Below are 20,316 nucleotides of genomic sequence, written 5' to 3' on the forward strand. Positions count from 1 at the left end.
TTTATTGTTGAAAAATTATTGCCCGTTGACGATGAATTTCAGTTATGAACGTTGGAATGATTAGATTTTGAACTAACATAATTTTGGAGTTTGGAAATCAGTGTAAGAGATACATGAGTACCTGGTATTCTTGGAATGAGCTAGTCATCAGAATTAATAATATTAGTATACCGTAAACGGTGACGATAAAAAGTGAAATTCAAAAATAGTGTTTACTCTTTACTCAGTTACACCATAATATAATTTATTTCATTTTTATTTTTATCATATCGTTTAGTTAAATTCCATTCTGCTTAATTACTATGAATTTAAAATCACAACTTAGTATCTACTATCTATATCTCAGGCATTGTGGTGCGAAAGTATTCGGAACTATAATAAATCATGTTTTTTTTTAAGGATAAAGTGGTAATAATAATTTTTAATTTAACAATGTTAAATCCATATTTTTTTGGGAATGGAAATTTGAAGTGTATTGATCATTAAAAATGTAGCCACTGTTTTCTTCAAAAGATACACTATTCTTATTAAAATTCGATTCAAATATAAAATGGACGAACTATTTATAAATCATTTTAATGTTAGTCCTATATTTAATCCTTGTACCTATATTTTTGATTGGATTAATTGTTACGAAACCCCTTATACGGATTTGTTGTGTACACTTTAAATATAAGTCGCAAGATTGTTAACAAAATTACTATACCTACCACGAATTTGCCACTAATTATGATATCATTAATTGCAAAAGTGGATCGAGTAGATAGGTAATATTTAAGCATAGTTAATTCGTCTGATTATAAATTATAATTAATTAGATTGGATATTAATTAATATTTTCGATATAAAAAAATAATTAAAATAAGATTTATTTATATATTAAAGATATTAATTAGTAACTATATTAACTACTTACAAATTACAATAACCAGTACCTATTACCTGCTACCTATTATACCTAAGGTATAGGCATGCCACCTAAATTTGAATTATAATCATGACAGCTTTAACATACATTTTATGTTGTTCCTACTTTCATTTATGTTAATATTTTATTCTCTGAATGAATGCATCAATGCATGTAATTTAAAACAAACAATACCGCTAGGACTGGGAAAGTTAAGATATTTTTTTAACTTGATGAGTAAGTAAATAATTTAGAAAATAGTAAGATAAAAATAGGAAACCTACTTTTGTATATTTTTTAGTTGTTACTTAAGAAGTAAAAACAACAAAATCTAATTCAAAGTCAATATTTGATATTTTCTAATCACTATAGTCAGCGATAAAAGTAATCGAATAGTTGATTTTAGATAAATTCGTGTCGATGATAGTAATAGGAATTTAGATCTTGGAGTACGCATCTATCATGACGTCATAGAAACGTCATTAAAAGAAAAATTCTCATGTTACTAAATGTATGTACTTTTAAATAAATAAAATTGAAATTAATAAATACATAAGAAAATCAACTTTATAATGTATAAGTAATAATACAAATAAGGATCTCTAAATGTAACATAATTCATTATGCATATATATATATTTGAATTCATTAATACCTAATCTTGACAACACCTTAATAACATGTACATTGTGATAACTTACAAAATAGTAGTTCTATTATGTATTATGTCTACTATAGGGTACTTCCTTAAATTAATTAAAAATAAAAATATGTATCTAAATCATTACTATTTCAAGTACACGATAATTTATTTAAATACAATAGGGACTGTTTTAATTATATATATCATGTAGATTATATGAAAATTTATATATAACAAGGCTTAATAATTAACTGAGTGAATTAAACGATATAGGTCAATGTAAAAATATAGAGTTCAAGATGTTTTCATAGGTACTACAATCATTTAATTGACCATTAACATTATTATTTGTATAAACACCTGTTAAATAAATAAATAAATACATGTTCTAAAAAAAACAATTTTCCCTGTATTTATTTCAGACCCATGATGTAGAATTATTTCGTTTTTGTTTTCATATATAATTTTACGAAGATAAAATAGATTATATTATTTTACAAATTAACACAATTTCGTTTTCAACTCTAACCTTTGGATAAATATTTCAATATTTGCAATTGAACAAATATAGGTATTGTATTCTGTTTATGAACGGTGAATACATATTTAACACATCTAATATTATAGGAACCTCAAATTATTAATTTTTGAAATGTTGAAACAAAAATATTAATAGAAAATAAGAACTGATCATAAAAATCAATAGGTACGTTCAATAAATAATAAAAACAACTTATAAACACTATATTTTTCTAAATGACTACTTTTATTATTTCTTTAATGGAAAATTAAGGGATGATGATTTTTTTTAAAACTATTGATACATTTTTATATTTTAAAATTAAAAATTGTAAACAAAAGTTAACACACACACATTCTTATAAATGACAATTTTTTGGTTGATTTACCATCCGTAACTAACAAAGTTGTGCTCAGTGGTGGTTTCAACCCTATTGGCCTTTTTATACTATAAAAAAACAAAACAAAAAGAATCTCATTAGAGTAATAATTTTTATGTTACACATTGTTACAATGTTGTAAAAGGTACTTTAAAAAAATAAATTTATAATACTACTAAAATACTTTAAAAAATATTTGAAATACTTTTTTTAAAAATACTTTTAGCTTTCAATTTGTTGATTTAATTTAACACTATTTCAAAATACTAAATACATAATATTTACATTATAATACTTTATATCGAAGAATTAAGTAATACATTTTTTATTATTAGCCAAAACACGTATGCAAACTTTTAGGTCATGTTAGTTTATATATTTTATCATAGTTACTAACTACATATTCGGTTGAAGTATATTAATAATATTTACTTGGATAATAATATTTATAGAAGACATTTCCGAACAATTATTAATATTTAAAAAATATATATTTGAAAAACTAAAAGTATTTTTGACAAAATTAAAGTATTTCAAATACCATTAAAAATATTTGATGCTAAAAAGTATTAAACACTGAAACAAAATCATTCGAATACTTATTATATTCGAGTATGCGACAACACTGAACAATGCACATGTATGATTTAAGGTACAAAATAATGTTACTTTACTTCAACAAATGCATATCTTAAAGTATCCAAATACGAATTATAGTCCATAACTCCATTTGATGAATCTCTCATGAATTCTTCAGTAGTAAGATTAATGAATTTGAATAGTGAATCTAAATCTGAAAGTTGTCTCCCTTTTTTTTTAGATACTGACCTAGGCACCTATAGTCACAACAATTATTTTGAAATATTAATTTGTTAAATTGCTCATATTTAAAAAAAAAAAAATATATCAACATATTATAATGTAATATTGTTATAACATCTGGTTTGTATATTTTTGTTAAGGCATCAAAATATCAAAATAGTTGCATTTTAAAGTGACATAATATTAGACACGGCGTTATAACGCTTTAGGTACTATATTATCACTATGATAGAAACATTTCATAATAATTAAGAATATTTTTAAGTATTGAAATGTTCATTTGTAATACATATAGGCATATAGCAAGTAGATTATAATAAGATAACAATTTAGAAACAAATGTTATAGACTAAAGTCACCTAATATTAAGTTAGGGAAAATCCATAACTGGTCCATAAATTAATATGAGCATGGAAAAAAGATATAAAATGTATAATATTCTATTTATGTCATAAATTAAACACACTTAAAAAAGTCAAAAAAGTAAATATACTTCAAAAGAATATGAATTTATTATTATATAGACTATAATACTGAAGTATTTCGAATTATGTGTGTTGTGCGTAAAACAATAAAACATTTTAATCTATAGCCTATAATACCAAACAATGCAATTATTTTTAAGTTTTTCGACAATGATTTGACACGAAGATGTTTTTTTTCAAATATTAATGAAATAAATGAAATAGTACAGTATTACAACTATGTTAAATGAAATGTTATCTGAAATTCGTTTTTTTATTTAAAAAATTCTTTGGAAATGATTTGTCATTAACTTCATGCTCCTTACCTCGATGATTGAATTGTCTTGCACAGGTATTTCTGGCGTTAGAATATGGTTTTCAGCAATTTCCGCAGCCTGCAAATATGTAATTAAATCTATTAAAAAAACATTATATATAATCCATTTGAGTTTTAATCAATAAATTCTTTAAATTGTACAATCATATTATAGTTAAGGAGGTAAGGTATTGAAAACATGTCACATTGACATCATATATTTCAAATGTAAGCTTATAATAAAAATAGAATATCAAATTGTAAACAAACAAAAATATAAAATCCCAGCGATTATCTTGTATAGTATCTCATAAAACGTATATTCCGTAAAATGTAATACGTCTTGTAAGTTCAAAACATATTATTTTTGTGTTATGAGTAAAACGTTGTTTTAGTTTGTTTGTATAGCTAGTCAATATATTCATTGCTCAAAAGAATCAATTATTTATTAATTAATTTAATATTGACGACAAATTTAATAGTGAATTGTTATTTAACATTTACCTCTAAATTCACTAGACATCCAGTGGAAACCAGAGCCAACCACAATATAAATGACATGACGATTAATGGTTTTGAAGTTTCACCTAAACAATACGAATTGTCTACTAAATTGTACTGAAACTAAACACAATATGCTTTATGTGTTGACATTGTTATACTATGTAGGTAATATAATTATTCAGTAGATAAAAAACTTTTTTAGTGGGAGTTAGAAGCTATTGGCTCTACAACAACAATGTTTTTGATAACAATTTGAATTTTTATAGCATTAATACTCAATTACTTGAATTAAATAAAGTTAGAACTTAGAAGTGAACATTTAATATTATTAAAATATGGTAAATTAAAAATAATTGGATACAAATAATACACATACCAAAAATAAAAATTGGTTAAATTAAATTTCAACTAATATGTTTTTGGATGGATATAAATAAATTTCGTTGACCCCAAATTTTTTTTATAGTACCCATATTATAATTTTAAATTTTTATATTTTCAAAATTGTAACATTTTTCGTATTTATTACTAATCTTATCTAATACTGTTTGTACTAAAAACTGAAATTACCTAACACATTATCAAAAAATATTAATTTAAATCTCGGTAGATAAAAAATTGTTCAACATTAATCATTGAGAAGAAATTTAATTTCAGAATATTATGCTCATTATAGTTATTGCTCATAGTAGTTCATTATGTAATATGAAAACCAATTATTGTCATTTGTGAATATTTGTAAACACACAACGACCTAATTTATCAATGAAAATAAACAAATATATTATACTTCTGTTTTATAACCAGATTGTTCCGAACAAATATGTACTTTTCAGTTATAATAACGAATACTAAGTTATTCGTATACCCGGCCGCATAAAGACAAAGGCCATAATACTCGTAAGTTTTTAAATATTTGATAACTCGCATCATGAACGCAGGCCGGGTAATGTAGTATTGAATAAGTATGATCTGGTGTAATGAAATAAAAATATTGTAATCCAGCATTCACCATTGCATTATTTTATTACGTATCTTATGTGCAATGTGCATACAACTCAATGAGCTTAATAATCATAATTATTTAAATATTTTCAACTGTCTGTATGTTAAAAACGCAAATACCAAAAACGAAAAAGAGATATTAAGGCACGTTGCAAATCGTAGGTAACTACTGTATTGATTTTTAAAGACGGTTAAGTCAGAAAACGGAAACAAAATAATTATGATTGTAACTATCAACAAACGTGGCGATTTTTGACGATTATATTTTTGGGTCTAGCGTGTTTTTTTTAGATCAGTGCTTGTTATAATAAAGCCCGTTAAAGATTTATCGTGCTGACCGGGAGCGAGGAGCATTTTTAAAACATTGGCAAATGCTCCACCCCCCACAAAAGACCATTAATTACTATATTCGTAAATTATTTATTTTATTATTATACAAAATGCCTTATTTAATTACACGCCGACATGGTGCCACACTATAAAACGGGCGAATTAAATGGGCCTATACGTCGCAAAGGCTTGGCATACCACGGTCGCGGTCGTCGTCTTGGTTACGAGACCATAACACACGGGACTCGGAAAAAAGCTTTTGGCATGCCGACGAAAAACGGCATTGAGGAGTGGTGAGCGTGATACATTACGATATTATTATATATTATGCCTTTGATCTTGGCGCGCGTTGAAGAATATTAATATATGACGTTTGCGTGTCTATACAACATACATATATGCCCATACATCATGAGTCGGGCTCACATTATCATATCCATAACTGTACACCAGGGCATCAAAGGTCTATGTATAGACTGGAATCGTCGTTGAACGGGCTTTGTCGCGAAAAACGTTTGTTTTGTTCTGCTGTAGTTTATTTTTGCTATTCTCCCTAGGAGCTGTTCGATTTTAATTAAAACCCAAACGCGATTGGATTTGACGCCGTGTGTGTGTATATAGTTTTCCTCTATTTATACGCAGTGGATCGTGGATGCGGAGAATATCGCTAAGTAGCAAAAGTCATTAAACACACCAGCACTATAGGTATATACGTCGTCGTACCCTTTGCCGTTTTATGGTTTAAAAGCCGAACTGTGTTTTTATACACATGACGCGTGTACACAAACGTAAATCGCTTACGGAAAGGGTTTTCGCAATTTTATTTTCCTCTCTTTCCCTGGTTCATTATTATTATATATCCCGAAAGTATAAAAGATGAACCTCTTCACGGCTGTTCAAACGTCCACCAGGGACCGGTACTCACCAACACCATAGTTGGTGATACATGACGGGCCACCGTTCTCGTGTTCTTATCTACCTAAGTAGCTAACAAAGATAAACACTCGCTAGTGCATAGTCGTAATCGTACAAATGGGTTATACGTAAATTGGGACTCTGAGAGGTTGGTAGGTATGTGAAAACTATTTTTTGTGGCTAATATTTCTAAATTATTGTGAAGCTAAACATTTTACACGTTCATTAGTTCACCCCCCCCCCTCTCCTCCCCACAACCCTCACTCAACACTAATTCCATAGATCCGTATACTACTGCAGTACTGCGGGTAGTGACGTCGTCGTGATGAAATATTAGGACAGATTTTGTACTCGTTTTCTCTACAGAACAAAGGCCGCAAAGACGAGACAACAGTTTTGAATTCCATTAGCGCGCCCGTATCATTCGGATTACGAATGTTATAACGAGCCGAGTCAGGTCTCTGAGGATTCCGTTGCCACCGCGGCTGCCTTCTCGTTGCTTTTTGAGGGTCGTTTAATTAAGAAGTTTTGGGGATTCATTACACTGTAAAATAATAACCCGAGTCTTCTGACTCAACCCCTCGACCATCCCCATCACACTGGCTAGGGTAATTTCGTCTAATTATGATGTAAACGTCTGTACCTACATTACAGTAGCAGTCCCCATTATTTATAATGTTATACCAGGGTATTAAATACAACGTATAGGTATAATATATATTATAAAGGTACATACACAGCCGGGCATGATGTTAGACTAAAGAGCAAAACTGGATACCTACTCATTCCACGTCATGTAGGTATACACCTAGTACCTACGTCGAGAAGAGAATAATAATAGCTCTTCTCCCAGTAACATAATAGGGTTACATGTTACTTACAATATGATATATTTTGAAGGAGGTTAAGACGCGGCCAGATTCGCAATATGCGTTCGTCATGATTATCTACAATTAATGTCATTGTGTATTATTACTTAACTGATACAATATTACAATGATATAATTTTTATTAAATATTAAATATACACTATGGATAATATTACCTGCATTACAATTTATAAAGTGAACATTTAAAAATAAAATTAATACAACCCAATTAGTTACCATATTATCATAATGTTATAAATCTGATTTACATATCATTTAAACATATTTTATTTACATTGTTATTGACTTCTTTAGAAGAAATATATCAATGTGCTCTTACAATTTAAATTAGGTACCCATACATTTAACCCACAGTAATACAGTATACAACAATGGTTCCATGTAGTATTTAATTGTTTACGTTAACTTGCAGTAAAATATTAAAACATTTTCTTTTTCTTAATAAAGTTAGTTCATAGATCTGTGAAAAACAAATTTTTTTCTGATACCTACATTGAATAATTCGTATCCATTTCACTGCTCCTTCCCCTTTTTTAATCTGAAATTGCTTTTTGTCCACATAGTTAGTATTCTATTTTTCGAACCTTTTCATCATTTACACAATTTGTTTAATGGCCTAACTTCGATTAAACCGAAAAATTTTGGGGATATTTAGTATTTACTAACATATATTTTCACAATTTTGTTTTAAAATTATTTATCAGGTGCTTCCAAGTCCGCTATAGTAATTTATAATATTATAATATCGGGTGGAGGGCACGAGCATGACACGAGGAAATGGACATGTTTTAACAGTCTCCTCGTAATAAATTTGATGTAGTTGACGTAGAATACATTTTAAAAAATATCAAATAAATTGTGAACTATAGTATACGACTAAACAGTGGTATGAAAACATTTAAGAATCTACAGCACCCTATTTAATTAATTTTCGATCGTGGAATTATTGAAAACATTTAGCACAATATAATAATAATAAACTATTATTAAAAATGTAGGTTTGTTGTCAGGCAATTTGCCTGAAGGAATCATTTGAAATTTTGAATAATGAGTATAAATTATTTCTTTTTAAAACAATATTATAGGTACTCATAATATTTTTAAATATTAATCTCAAATAATCAACCTTAATGATTTAAATTTACCATATTTATCATAATTTTAAAATTAATTTAATAATCTTTTATGAGTGTTATTGACTTATTGTAAGTATTGTAATGATGTAATTTGGCATTTGAAAACGTTTTTAAATGAGTTTCAAACCCGTTTATTATTATAAAAATAAAATAATTATCATTGGTGCTATCACAGTAAGTCATGACTCATGAGTCATAATCATGACCATTGGCCGGAATAGAGAACTCAAACAATTGTTAAACATCTTAATATTATTCATTTTCTCAATATTATATGGTCCGATTATTGTCTAATTCTATTGTCGTGCTCACTACTTGTGAAGTAGAATCTGTAGTTAAAGTTCTTCACATCAGCCGTTCGATTTGGACTCACGTAAATATTAGTTTATGCTTTATGCGAACAATGAACTCATACTCTCGGTTCGAAATTATTGTTACGTATGCCCACTACTCGTACACGAAATGAAAACGTGTGTCGCACGACATACACATATTAACTATTATTATTAGTAATAGTAGTAGTAGTAAGTTTCATCAACTATATATCTGTTCATACTTCCATCGGACACAGTTATAATATTAATATATAACTACAGTATTGCATGTATATTAGTATGTGTCATAGTTGGTCCGCGTAGACTTATAGTCCTTGTTTCCGAAAATGTATGTGTAAACTCTACAGCCTGTACCAGAAGTTATTGTACCGTTGAACGCGTGGTATTTTTTTTTAATCCACAATAGGAATTGAATTAAAAAAACAGCGTTATTTTTCTCATTAACTCTCAATATTTTTGTAATGAGCTTACAACTTGTAAGCTCTCAGTCGTGCCAATATTAAAATCAACTTTATTTTTTAAAATAACAACAACTCATTTTTGTTTAATCAATTCCGGTACTGATTTTTGTTCTGCAAACTTTAAGAGTTAAATCACCAATGGTTCACTTCTTTATTAACTACGGCCCTCCAATCATTAAAAACTATAAAAAACATTTTGATTGAAATACTGGTTATACATACCAATTACATATATTTAAATATTATATAAAAATATTCTATAAATATTTTAAGTATTTATTATTACAATAATAGTATATTTACAAGTATTTATATAAACTAACTGCAATCTAGGTAATTAAAAAATATATTTTTCTATTCGACTACATTAAACAAGTCATGATTATAAACTCAACTACTATTTCTATAGCTAATTATCAATACCCAACTGTCAATTGTTAATAAATGTTTTATTAACCACGAAGTAATAATATCATTAATTAACTGAAGGAAAATAAGCCAAATCGATGAACGTTTCAATGTTTCATTACACGCGAAACCGATTCGTGGACATAATATTGTTATACGTACCTAATATAAATCAACAAACGTTCAAATGATTGGACTTAGGTTAAGGTTAAGGTGTAATTTGATTATGATGTTTCAGGCGCAACTGGAAAAACAATTCAATTAATTGTGGTGGACACGCGCAGTGCAGGCCACCCGCAGCTAGACTAGCGCTTGATGCGCTACTGTCCATAGTGATGGTGATCGGCGGTGAACAGATATCGAACCAATGCCGTCCGGTGACAGCCTGTAGTGTCTGGCCAAGATGTACGTGCGAGGCAACCGTCGCAAGCACAGCGATTAGAGGGCCAACTCGGCTGGGCGTACTCGTAGACGTGTAACCCGGGCCGAGTATCAAGTGCGTGGCGGTTACCAGTCTGTGCCTGTGGCCGCGTGATGCACGCCGCTGGCCACCATGTTCCGTGACATCGATGGCCCGTACCAGAACGGATTAATGATCTCGCAAACCTTCTCACATGCCGGGACAGCCTGTTCAGCACTGCCGCTATGGCTGTGACCCGAAATTAACATGCCGATGGTGACCCGTATACATATTACGGCCGTGGTCTGTGCTGATAGTGTACAGCTTTGGGCCGGCCGGCCGTGTTGACGCGAGCTGGGCATCGATCTCCCGGTTTGGATGGGACGTCTATAATAAAGTGTCCCACGACCCCGCGCGACTGCCTGTGCGGACTGACGTTACTTATCTCCGATCCGATGCACACGTTCAAAACGTCCAGGATCACCATCAGTACGTCTCGTCCAGTTCCGTTGAAACTAGGTTGGCGATAGAATGCATTATGTAACACAGCAGCGAACAAGCCGCTGGTGAACGCATACACGTGGACGCTGAGGTCGCGTCACAAAACAGTGGCCGGCAGATGGGTGCGACCGAGGTGCATGGACCCACGTCTGGTCATCGAACCCAAATCATTTCGCACATCGTTCAATGACTTCAACTCAGCGAGCAGACACAATACCAGACCGCTGCTGAACTGTTCGGCGACAAGACGTAACTACTGAACGAGTATACCGGTACCTACTGCGCTCCGACACTTCACGTTCACCATTTGTACCGTTCGGACGGCACGCGCAAGATGGGTCCCGGCGGGAGGCAATGACGACTGACTATACGAACTGTGTAAATCATAGTCGGCGGCCGCTCCAGCACCCGTCATAAGAACTGACGACGAGAACGCTGACGAGATCAGACACGATTATCCGTCATCCGACAACAGGCGGTCGCCACGTGACGGCTACCACAGTAACCGTCCGCTACCGCTTTGATCTTATTTTTCCGATGTGTTCTTGTTGTTTTTATTTGTTTTTTTTTATGGCCGTGACATACCCATCGTAATGGTCTGCGTAAGCTTTTGTGAGATTCTGTTTTTTTTTTCTGAAAATGGGTTTATCGAATACTATTACAACTCGTGGTTTTGCACGGTAAGAATATTTGTGAAAAATTATAAAATCACTGTGAAGCAATCCTTGTACCCGGATGGAAGACACTCGGCAGAGTCACATTTAATTGGTTAAGCTAATAATACTTATTTATATTCGACTATTTGAGTGTTACAAGCAAAGTATTTATCTGCAGTGTGCACCAGCAGCGAAAATAAATATTTATAAAACGTGTACACATAACACGAACGCGCTTGGTATGAACAAACTTTTGATGCTGGGCGATGAAATACATGTTTATAATTAATTGCGACGTAACACTACAGCTCAAATTATTTCATAGATTGATTTTTTTTTTTCTGATCGACAAGATAAACATTAGTTTAATTACTGTATATATATTATTGTTCAGACATTGTTATGATTTTATTCCAGATGAGTTTAAAACGTTCTGCGTGAACGCGTAAACGAAGACGAATATCGCTGGCGAATGGACTGAGAGGGAGAGCTAACTATATTGAACACGTCCTATCAAACATTAATTGTTGATCGGGAAACGTTCTCGTCTTAATGTGTTTCTATACACGATTGTGAGTATATACATGGTTTCCGACCATACAAATAGACAATTCGCGTAAAACGATACCACCATCGAGTTTCTTGATTGCTCTCTCTTCGGAAAAATAAATAAATAATAAAAATAAATGGCACTTAAATTTTCCTCTGAATTTATATTTATTTCTATAATATCGGTACTTTGGTATACAGCGGACGAGTTGAAGAGTTTGCGTTCGGGAAGAAGTTTGCATCGTTAAAGTAAATAAACAATATGTTTGGTCTGCAATAAGTTAGTTATTAAACCTACCTGGCTACACATACATGTTATTATATACTGCTGGTTGTAACGATTAAATTGAAATCGATTAAATGAAAGACCAAAATATTACTGTTGTACGTCAACCAAATGAGCAGTACAGTGAATATAATCATAGATTCAGAGTTTTGAAAATTACGGTCGGCTCAAATTGTTGATACGAAGGCAGTCCCATCAAAATATATAATGTATAATGTACAATAAATGACGGCTGATTACTAAAAACTCTGTTGGAGTGAAATATTGGGCGAAAAATAGAAACCATTAATATAATAATAATATAGGTATTGACGATTATTTTCAGCTGAGCTAATGAAGTGATGACTGATTCACTTGATTGCGAACAAATATTGTATGTGCGCATTTCCAAATAATATGCAAATTGATTGTTGTTGATTTATTGTCAAAAATAAAAACAATAGGACCGAACGAATTTGTATATGAAACTTTAATCTCGTTATTCTCCGAAATAATGAAATAGCATGATTAAATATGGAATCATTTTCATTCAAATCGAATAGTTAACTCACAAAACGTTGAAAGTCTACTAAAGAAATTATAACAATTACGTGGTAAGTACATTTTATAACAGCCATTGGTGGTACATGCAAGTTGAGGGAGTATATAAAATAAATATGATATATTAAAAGCATACCGCTTAACACAGTTGGTGAAATTGCATAACACTTGCGAGATGTGTTGAGTATTGAACTCTTCACTGGTTTAAAATTAACACAAATTAAATTAATTTTTAATATAATAGTTTTCGCGTTAAACTCGCCAACGTGCAAAACGCTATAAAACATTTGAAAGCGACAGTATATTTGGAGATGCGTTGGGAAAAACATATTCTATTAAGTACTATTGGTAAGAACCAAAAGAGAATGAATTAATTTGACAGTTTTTGATTATTGCTCTATCTTGAAGTAAAAAAATTCTTCTGTTTTTACTTTGTTTTACAGTTAATTTTATATTATTGAAATATCATTTTGAACGAGTATATTCGTTGTACCTACTATACTAATCGAAGAAGAAATAATATTTGTAAAAGTAATCGCTTATGTCTCAAGTGTATTATTTGCAACGTCATAAAGTTTGTCAATATTGGGTTCTTAACAAATGGCAATAAACCATATTATAGAAAACTAAAAAAACACTGAATAATAATAATATAATTGTTTAAAATGTACAAGTATAAAACAATAACGATGTAATAAAGTACAAATATAATTTTCGCTTTCACCCAGTGGGTGGTTGTGGCCAAGGGGGTAAAAAAATACGTTATTGATTGAAAAAAAACATTGCAACCACTCGTGGCCGACGCAAAGACGTAAATATTGGCTTACGAAACGAATTTGAATTTTCGTTCAAATACCTTTTTTTTCTTATTATGTTATTATTATTTAGGGCAGCTGCGTAAAACTACCCACCGTATTGCCGTACTGGGGATGTCTAGACAACAAAGAAAAATATTTGTGCAATAACGCCACTGTTATACTCGTATAATGCCCGAACGTCGTGTCTCTGGAGCGAATTCGCGGTAGCACTTGAAACGGTCGAAACCGACTCAAAAATCCTCCTAACTACCGAGGAAGCAAATTATTAATTTAGGGACTAGACTTAGATATAGACTTAAGTATAGACTTATAAGTATAATAGAAGTTTGCGTGTTTTTATCGAAACGGTTGAATAAATTATCATACAAATTCGTTTCACAACAGCAACCGAGAACTTATACTTATTTTTGGCATTTTTTAGGTATTAAATATTATGTGTATTCTAACTTGCTTTAAACTTTATCATCGACCCACATGTTTTTCGTTATTTTCGTACACGGTATATTCTAATTTTATTCCTGCGTGTGATTGAATAAAATTTATATTTTTTGGTGAAAGTGAATAATGATTAATTATTTTATGTTCTAAATAGCCAGAGGTTCTCAACTTTGGTATGCGTGGATGCAAAAAGCAAGAAAAAAATGTTTGAAAACCTTTTATAATTTCTAAATTCATAATATTTACATTTTAAGATTATTTTATACTGGTTCATACGAACCTCGGTTATAATCTTTTTTATTAGATTTTTTAAAATTCTGAACGGAGCGATGTCGCAATGAATGTATTGTTTGTTTTTTTTATATTTAATACAACTAAATATGTAAAAAAAAATTGATTTGTTTAGTCAAATATATTATTTATTATATTTTTATGAGATTTTTTTCATTTTCCTTGATATTGCTTACGATTCTTTTATCGCAAATACTACGTTGTTATACGCGTCCCTGTTAAATTATTTGCCTATACAAAACTCCTCTCTGTCGCCATAATATTTATGTAATACTATCATAATATTCGTGTCCATGATTTGGGCACTCGATCATCATCTTTTATACATTATAAATATTAAAATATGTCGAAGTGTCGTTCAACAAACACGAGTGCTGCGTATAATGTCAGGGCACGTTCTCCCAGTTTAGCTGAAAGGTCTTCACTGATGCGTATATAGTTTTTAATATTATCCCATCGTAGGAATTTGTCTTGTTTAAATCTCGCTGTCCTAATGCAACGAACTCATCTTCCGTGACTCAGTAAGTATAAATATTGCACCGATTTCTTAATACTTTTACTTTCCAACATCTGATTGTTATTTTACATAAATATTATACAATATTATACACAGCACAGGTGACTAAGTGAAAACGGAAAAAAATAATTAAATAATTAAACACGGTCATAAGAAAGTTCTGTACGAAAATTCAAAATATTGATATAGACCTACTGATAACATGGAATGATACTGGGTAAAATTATTGCAATATTTAAAATATTATGTTCATACAATTAAATATTTGTATTTGGTAATATTAAATAGTAAGTAGTAAAAGAGTAAAAAAAAGATTCAACATATTATTATATCTTCTTTAATAGAAAAACAGAAATAATGCTAATTTCAATAATCTATTAAATTCAGTACCTACTTAGAATACGTATTTAAAAGAAAAAAAAATGATAGTGTATTTTATGTTATTATCATCATTATTATTATTGTATTGTTGCTCTTAATGTTCTTTCATCGTTGTGGTTGACGACAGCGGTGGCATCTACGAAAAAGGCCCGACATGAAAACAAAACAATATAATACTGTTATATATACGTAATTGTTCCTTGTTCCACACGTTTCAGTCTAAAAAAATGATTAACAAATAATTTCAATAGAACACCCATTTTATAAGTGTATACAACCCTCGTCGAATAACTAATATAACGTCTCGCGTGACATATATTATCAAAGGTTTTGATTAATGAATTATTTTCCACGAAGAATTTAGGGGCTTAAACCCTTTAAAGTATTTATAATATAATACATAATAGGTATATGTAGTAAATGTATATCCCACAATACACACATTTATATTTCTCAATATTATAAAGACAGTTTTATCTTTTAAATATTTTAGTCATATTTTATTCTAAATCAAACTGAATTACATTGTCACTTGATACAAACACAAAAGTTATTTCATGACTAATTAACCATTACATCACACATATATGCATACAGTTTTTTCCTTAATAAAATTCAACAATAATAATTGTAATAATCATTACAAAGGTATAGAACAACGACATCCACAATTGCACTCAATTTTTGTATGTAAAAATGTAATATTGTATGTAGGCTGTGTGTGTAGTTACTGCAGCCAACTGTGTACTTGAAATTAGGTATATATTTATACAACATATACACAATCATGCATCGTACTTCAATACAATTATTTACGTAGAGGGTGATAACTAGATCTAGAATCTACATTGTATAATAATATGACATATAACTGAAAAGCTCTTTTTATAATCTCAAATAACAGGTTTCTTTCGATAATGAAGTATTTAGGTGATTTTTATGCCCATATTATAAGTTGCAAATGATATATTGTGTATTTTGTAATAATGAATAATTATTGATTCGTTATATTCCCCATAATGTTTTTATTATTGTGTATCTTAATTATAAATGTCAATATTATCCACTATTTGTAAGATGTGTAAAAATGTTCCTACTCATACATTCAAGGCATTATTTCTGAACCAAGAATACGGCAGGCAAGACTGAAATAAAATCTTAAACTTCCTAAAGCAGAGATGTTACATTGTATGTAGTCATTCAATACTTTGCGATCATAAATTACAGCATTCACCGAAGGTATCAATCATATCATAGTACCTATCCACCACAACAATCGGCTAAACTTGTTCACGTAAACTGATATTAGTTACTAGTTATTACTTCCTAACCCGTTCCGCGGATAGAGCACGTAGCACTTTACCTTATTATACCCACTCTTATTCCTTGTTTAAGGACTCGTAATTCATTTTCTCGTGTGTATTTTTGTGGTGAAATCTCTAAGCAAAACTACATTATTAGTTATACATACACATGCCCATCATATAGCCTCAAGCGTTGGATAAAGTTTCAAGGTTTTCATAAACGAACAAGGAAGATGCCGAAGGCTCAGTGGCATAGGGAATTTTGGTGTATTTTGTAAACGGCCCGTGGGAAATCATCCGATTGAAAAGGTCCGTAAAAACCACTGGTCAGCAATTAAATAAAACGGCACCCCCTCGCGGCACCCGAAAAGGACGCACTGCAGAGGCCAATGACGTTGAGTTTTCAGGAAAAAAAGCATTTTTACCTTTTTTTTTATTATATTATTATTATTATTACACCATTTGTCTTTTACTTTCTGTCGGAGTGGTTAAGTGATTGGAAATTCGACCGTGGACTACGTCACCAACACTTTTAGTGTAATATTTATTTATACTGAAGCCCAAAATTATCTAACGATTACATTATATCTCTATATGATATACTGAGTAGATTAGCTGAAGAATTTGGATGAAGTAAATACTTGAAACTTACAATATTAATTATATACATAACCCGTACCCTTTACTCATATAGATGGATGAAATAATTACATTTATAATTTTTGAATGAAACCTGCAAGCCGCAGTGATACTAAGCAAGGTTTTATCTATACGACTATACTGCCCGTTGTGAGATGAAGACTTTTATATATTTTGTGCAAGTATTGAATATTTACCAGTTAATACTGTTAATTGTGCCTTATTATTTAATATGGAGATCACTAAAACGAGTGGACTTAAAATAAGCTGATATATTACAATATGTTTCTTATTTTCATTGATTATCTAAAATGTCTTCAGATCGTAATGTTTTGACTTATATAATTTGTCGATAAAAAAAACATTTCCTTCAAAGACATGTGAGTTATAGTCAACGATATCTATCAAAAGATACTTACGCACCAAAGAATAAATATTTATAAATATTGATAATATCGCAAGTTTTTCGACGCAAAAATAATATCGTACCCATTTTTGTAAATAGTTATATTTATTATATAATTACTTCAAGATTTTATCTATGCTGTTAGATGGTGACAAAAACTATTTTGTACACGATAAACCACCGATGATGTTTCATCATTTTGTTAAAATCCTAATAAAGCTACAATTATTTTTATCTATTATCAGATAATTACAGTCTTTATGGGCAATTTATTTTTTTTATCTATGTATAACATGTTTTTCGTTACTTTTTAGACTTAATAACAAATTACAAGGTTATACATTTATAATTATGCAGTTAACATATGCTACTTTAGTAGATATAATCAACATACAAAAAATAAAATTGAAATTATTAAAATGTGTTGATATTAATGTTAATTTGAACAAGTAAGTATTTTGAATGAAAATACTAGAAAATAAATATTAAATTTATCAACAAGTTTTTTAGGGTTCACTCAAATATTTTAAGAATAATATTTATTTATTTCTGACTTAAAAAAAAAAAGGAAACAATTATTATATTATGTTATTATATTATTCATGATTTCCATTATCAAGCAAATAAAGATGAGAAAACACACAGAATCAAACCAATGTAAAACCAATGTAATCATCACTTTATTCAGAATCTGAAAGAATTAAATATTATGATATTCCATATTTAAATCTGATATAGTTGAATCAAACATATATATAATTGTTTTTTTTTTAAATTCATCTATATAATTAAATGTACTGTTCAATGACTGTAAGTTGAAACCAATATTATTGTTTAAATACATTGATTAATGATGAAATAAAATATTGTTTGTTTAATACTGTGAAATTAATCAAACATATAAAAATAATTAAGCCTGGGTAAATACAAATTTGTGGATGGTACAGACTAAAAGTATTTTAGCATTACACAAACAAGGCATGGTTAACTTTTTTTATTTATAAAAACATTATTTTCGACCAAATTAAAATTATTAGCTCATAATATTAATAATATGTAAAGCAAGGTCCAACATTGTACACAGGGGATAAAACATCAAAATTAAAATCATTTAAATAAAAAATTAAAATCAACAAAATATATTTTTATATTATAATTATTTTTTTTTAAGGCTTCAAATACAACGTTTATTAGCCTGCAATGGTTTACAAAGTTAGGCTACATTTTTTTATTTTTTTTATGATATGTTTGATTGAGCTTGTGTGTAGTATTGTTGATCAATTGTTTTAAAGTTAGATGTAAGATCGGCTATCTTGATGAAGTCTAATATTCTTTTTGCTTCTCCGTAGTTGAATACTCCTTTGAGTGAAATTGCGTTTAGGTTTGATTTTGTTCGGGCGTTCTGGTAGTTGGGGCATTCTAAGAATATATGTTTGACGGTGAGTTCGCTGAGGCACGTTTCACACCTGGGTTCATGCTCCTTACACATCAAGTGATTATAATTATTATATTGGAATATTACCACTAAAGTAATATAAATAATATCAACAAAAACTAACCTTACTAAAATTTTAAAGTTTTGTAATTTTATAAAATATGGAAAAAAATTATTTTATTTTTAAATTGAGTAAAAATAACATAACACAGTGAAAAATAGATATAGGTATCTGTAGTATTTAAAATCTTATGAATAATTTATAAAAAAAAAAATGTGAGTCAAATTTCTATATGGAATCTTCTTTTTATTTTTAATTTTGTAATGATAATAATCACATACGTGTCTAATTATAGTATTTTAAACGTTCTATTACCTAAGTACTGCAAATACTATTAATATTTGTTTTGTATTAAATCACGTTTAAACTTAAATTGTGTTATAACATAATTTTACATAGATTCAACTATATCATTATGTGTTTTAAAATAATTTTGTATTTCGTGGCTACTTGATGGCTAAAGAATAATCTGAAAGTAAAAACGGTGAAACACAATAAAATATTTAGTTATTAGCTGAAAGGCTTAAATATGAAACAAAATGAAAAGAAATCAATATGCTTGAGCAATTACACAAAATCTTATGGACTGACCAATCAATTCAACAAACCAAATAAATATTTTTCTTTAAATAAACTTATTTCTAAAAATTATGTTACAAACAACAATTGTAAAAAAAAAAAAATGGAAATTTTAACTCTAACTAATAACCACTCTAGTTTAAGCTTAAAAGATAAAAAAAGGAAGTTACTTAAGTTAATCTGATCCAGAGATTTTATTTTAGGGACATCTATAAAAATCACATTTATTTTATTTCCTGGTTATATTTTCTGTTTAATCGAAGGATTACAAAAAACTTTTGGAGCATTCACATAGACCGAAAAAGTGTATCCCGAAAACAATGATATTATACACACAAAATCGTAAAATAAATAGCTTTTGTTTTACGTCCAACAGATTCCAAAAGAACTAAATTAAGAAGTATTTTTAATAATTACAGCGATTTTCGATAATTAAACGTAAAACTGCATTGCTAATCTATTGTTATAAATATTTTAATA

The 20,316-nt window shown here is 29.6% G+C and overlaps 1 protein-coding gene across 1 annotated transcript; it reads right to left on the reverse strand.

The window, feature by feature from the left end:
- Window positions 1-2,302: 2,302 nt before the first annotated feature.
- LOC111035658 lies at window positions 2,303-4,710 on the reverse strand. The gene is made up of 4 exons (XM_022317355.1): window positions 4,556-4,710; window positions 4,062-4,130; window positions 3,124-3,285; window positions 2,303-2,517 (listed from the first exon to the last, which is right to left on the reverse strand). The coding sequence occupies exons 1-4, from the start codon at window positions 4,610-4,612 to the stop codon at window positions 2,455-2,457; spliced, it is 351 nt and encodes a 116-aa protein (XP_022173047.1). The 5' UTR covers window positions 4,613-4,710; the 3' UTR covers window positions 2,303-2,454.
- Between the last annotated feature and the right edge of the window lie 15,606 nt (window positions 4,711-20,316).

Source organism: Myzus persicae, unplaced genomic scaffold (genome assembly GCF_001856785.1).
Source record: "Myzus persicae strain clone G006 unplaced genomic scaffold, MPER_G0061.0, whole genome shotgun sequence".
NCBI lineage: Eukaryota > Metazoa > Arthropoda > Insecta > Hemiptera > Aphididae > Myzus > Myzus persicae.

Excerpts from the sequence above, each read along its gene's own strand:
- LOC111035658 (XM_022317355.1), bottom strand. The coding sequence starts at position 4,612 with ATGTCATTTATATTGTGGTTGGCTCTGGTTTCCACTGGATGTCTAGTG. Across the intron at positions 4,131-4,555 it reads GATGTCTAGTGAATTTAGAG|GCTGCGGAAATTGCTGAAAA; the intron begins GTAAATGTTAAA and ends ACATATTTGCAG. Across the intron at positions 3,286-4,061 it reads AAGACAATTCAATCATCGAG|GTGCCTAGGTCAGTATCTAA; the intron begins GTAAGGAGCATG and ends TTGTGACTATAG.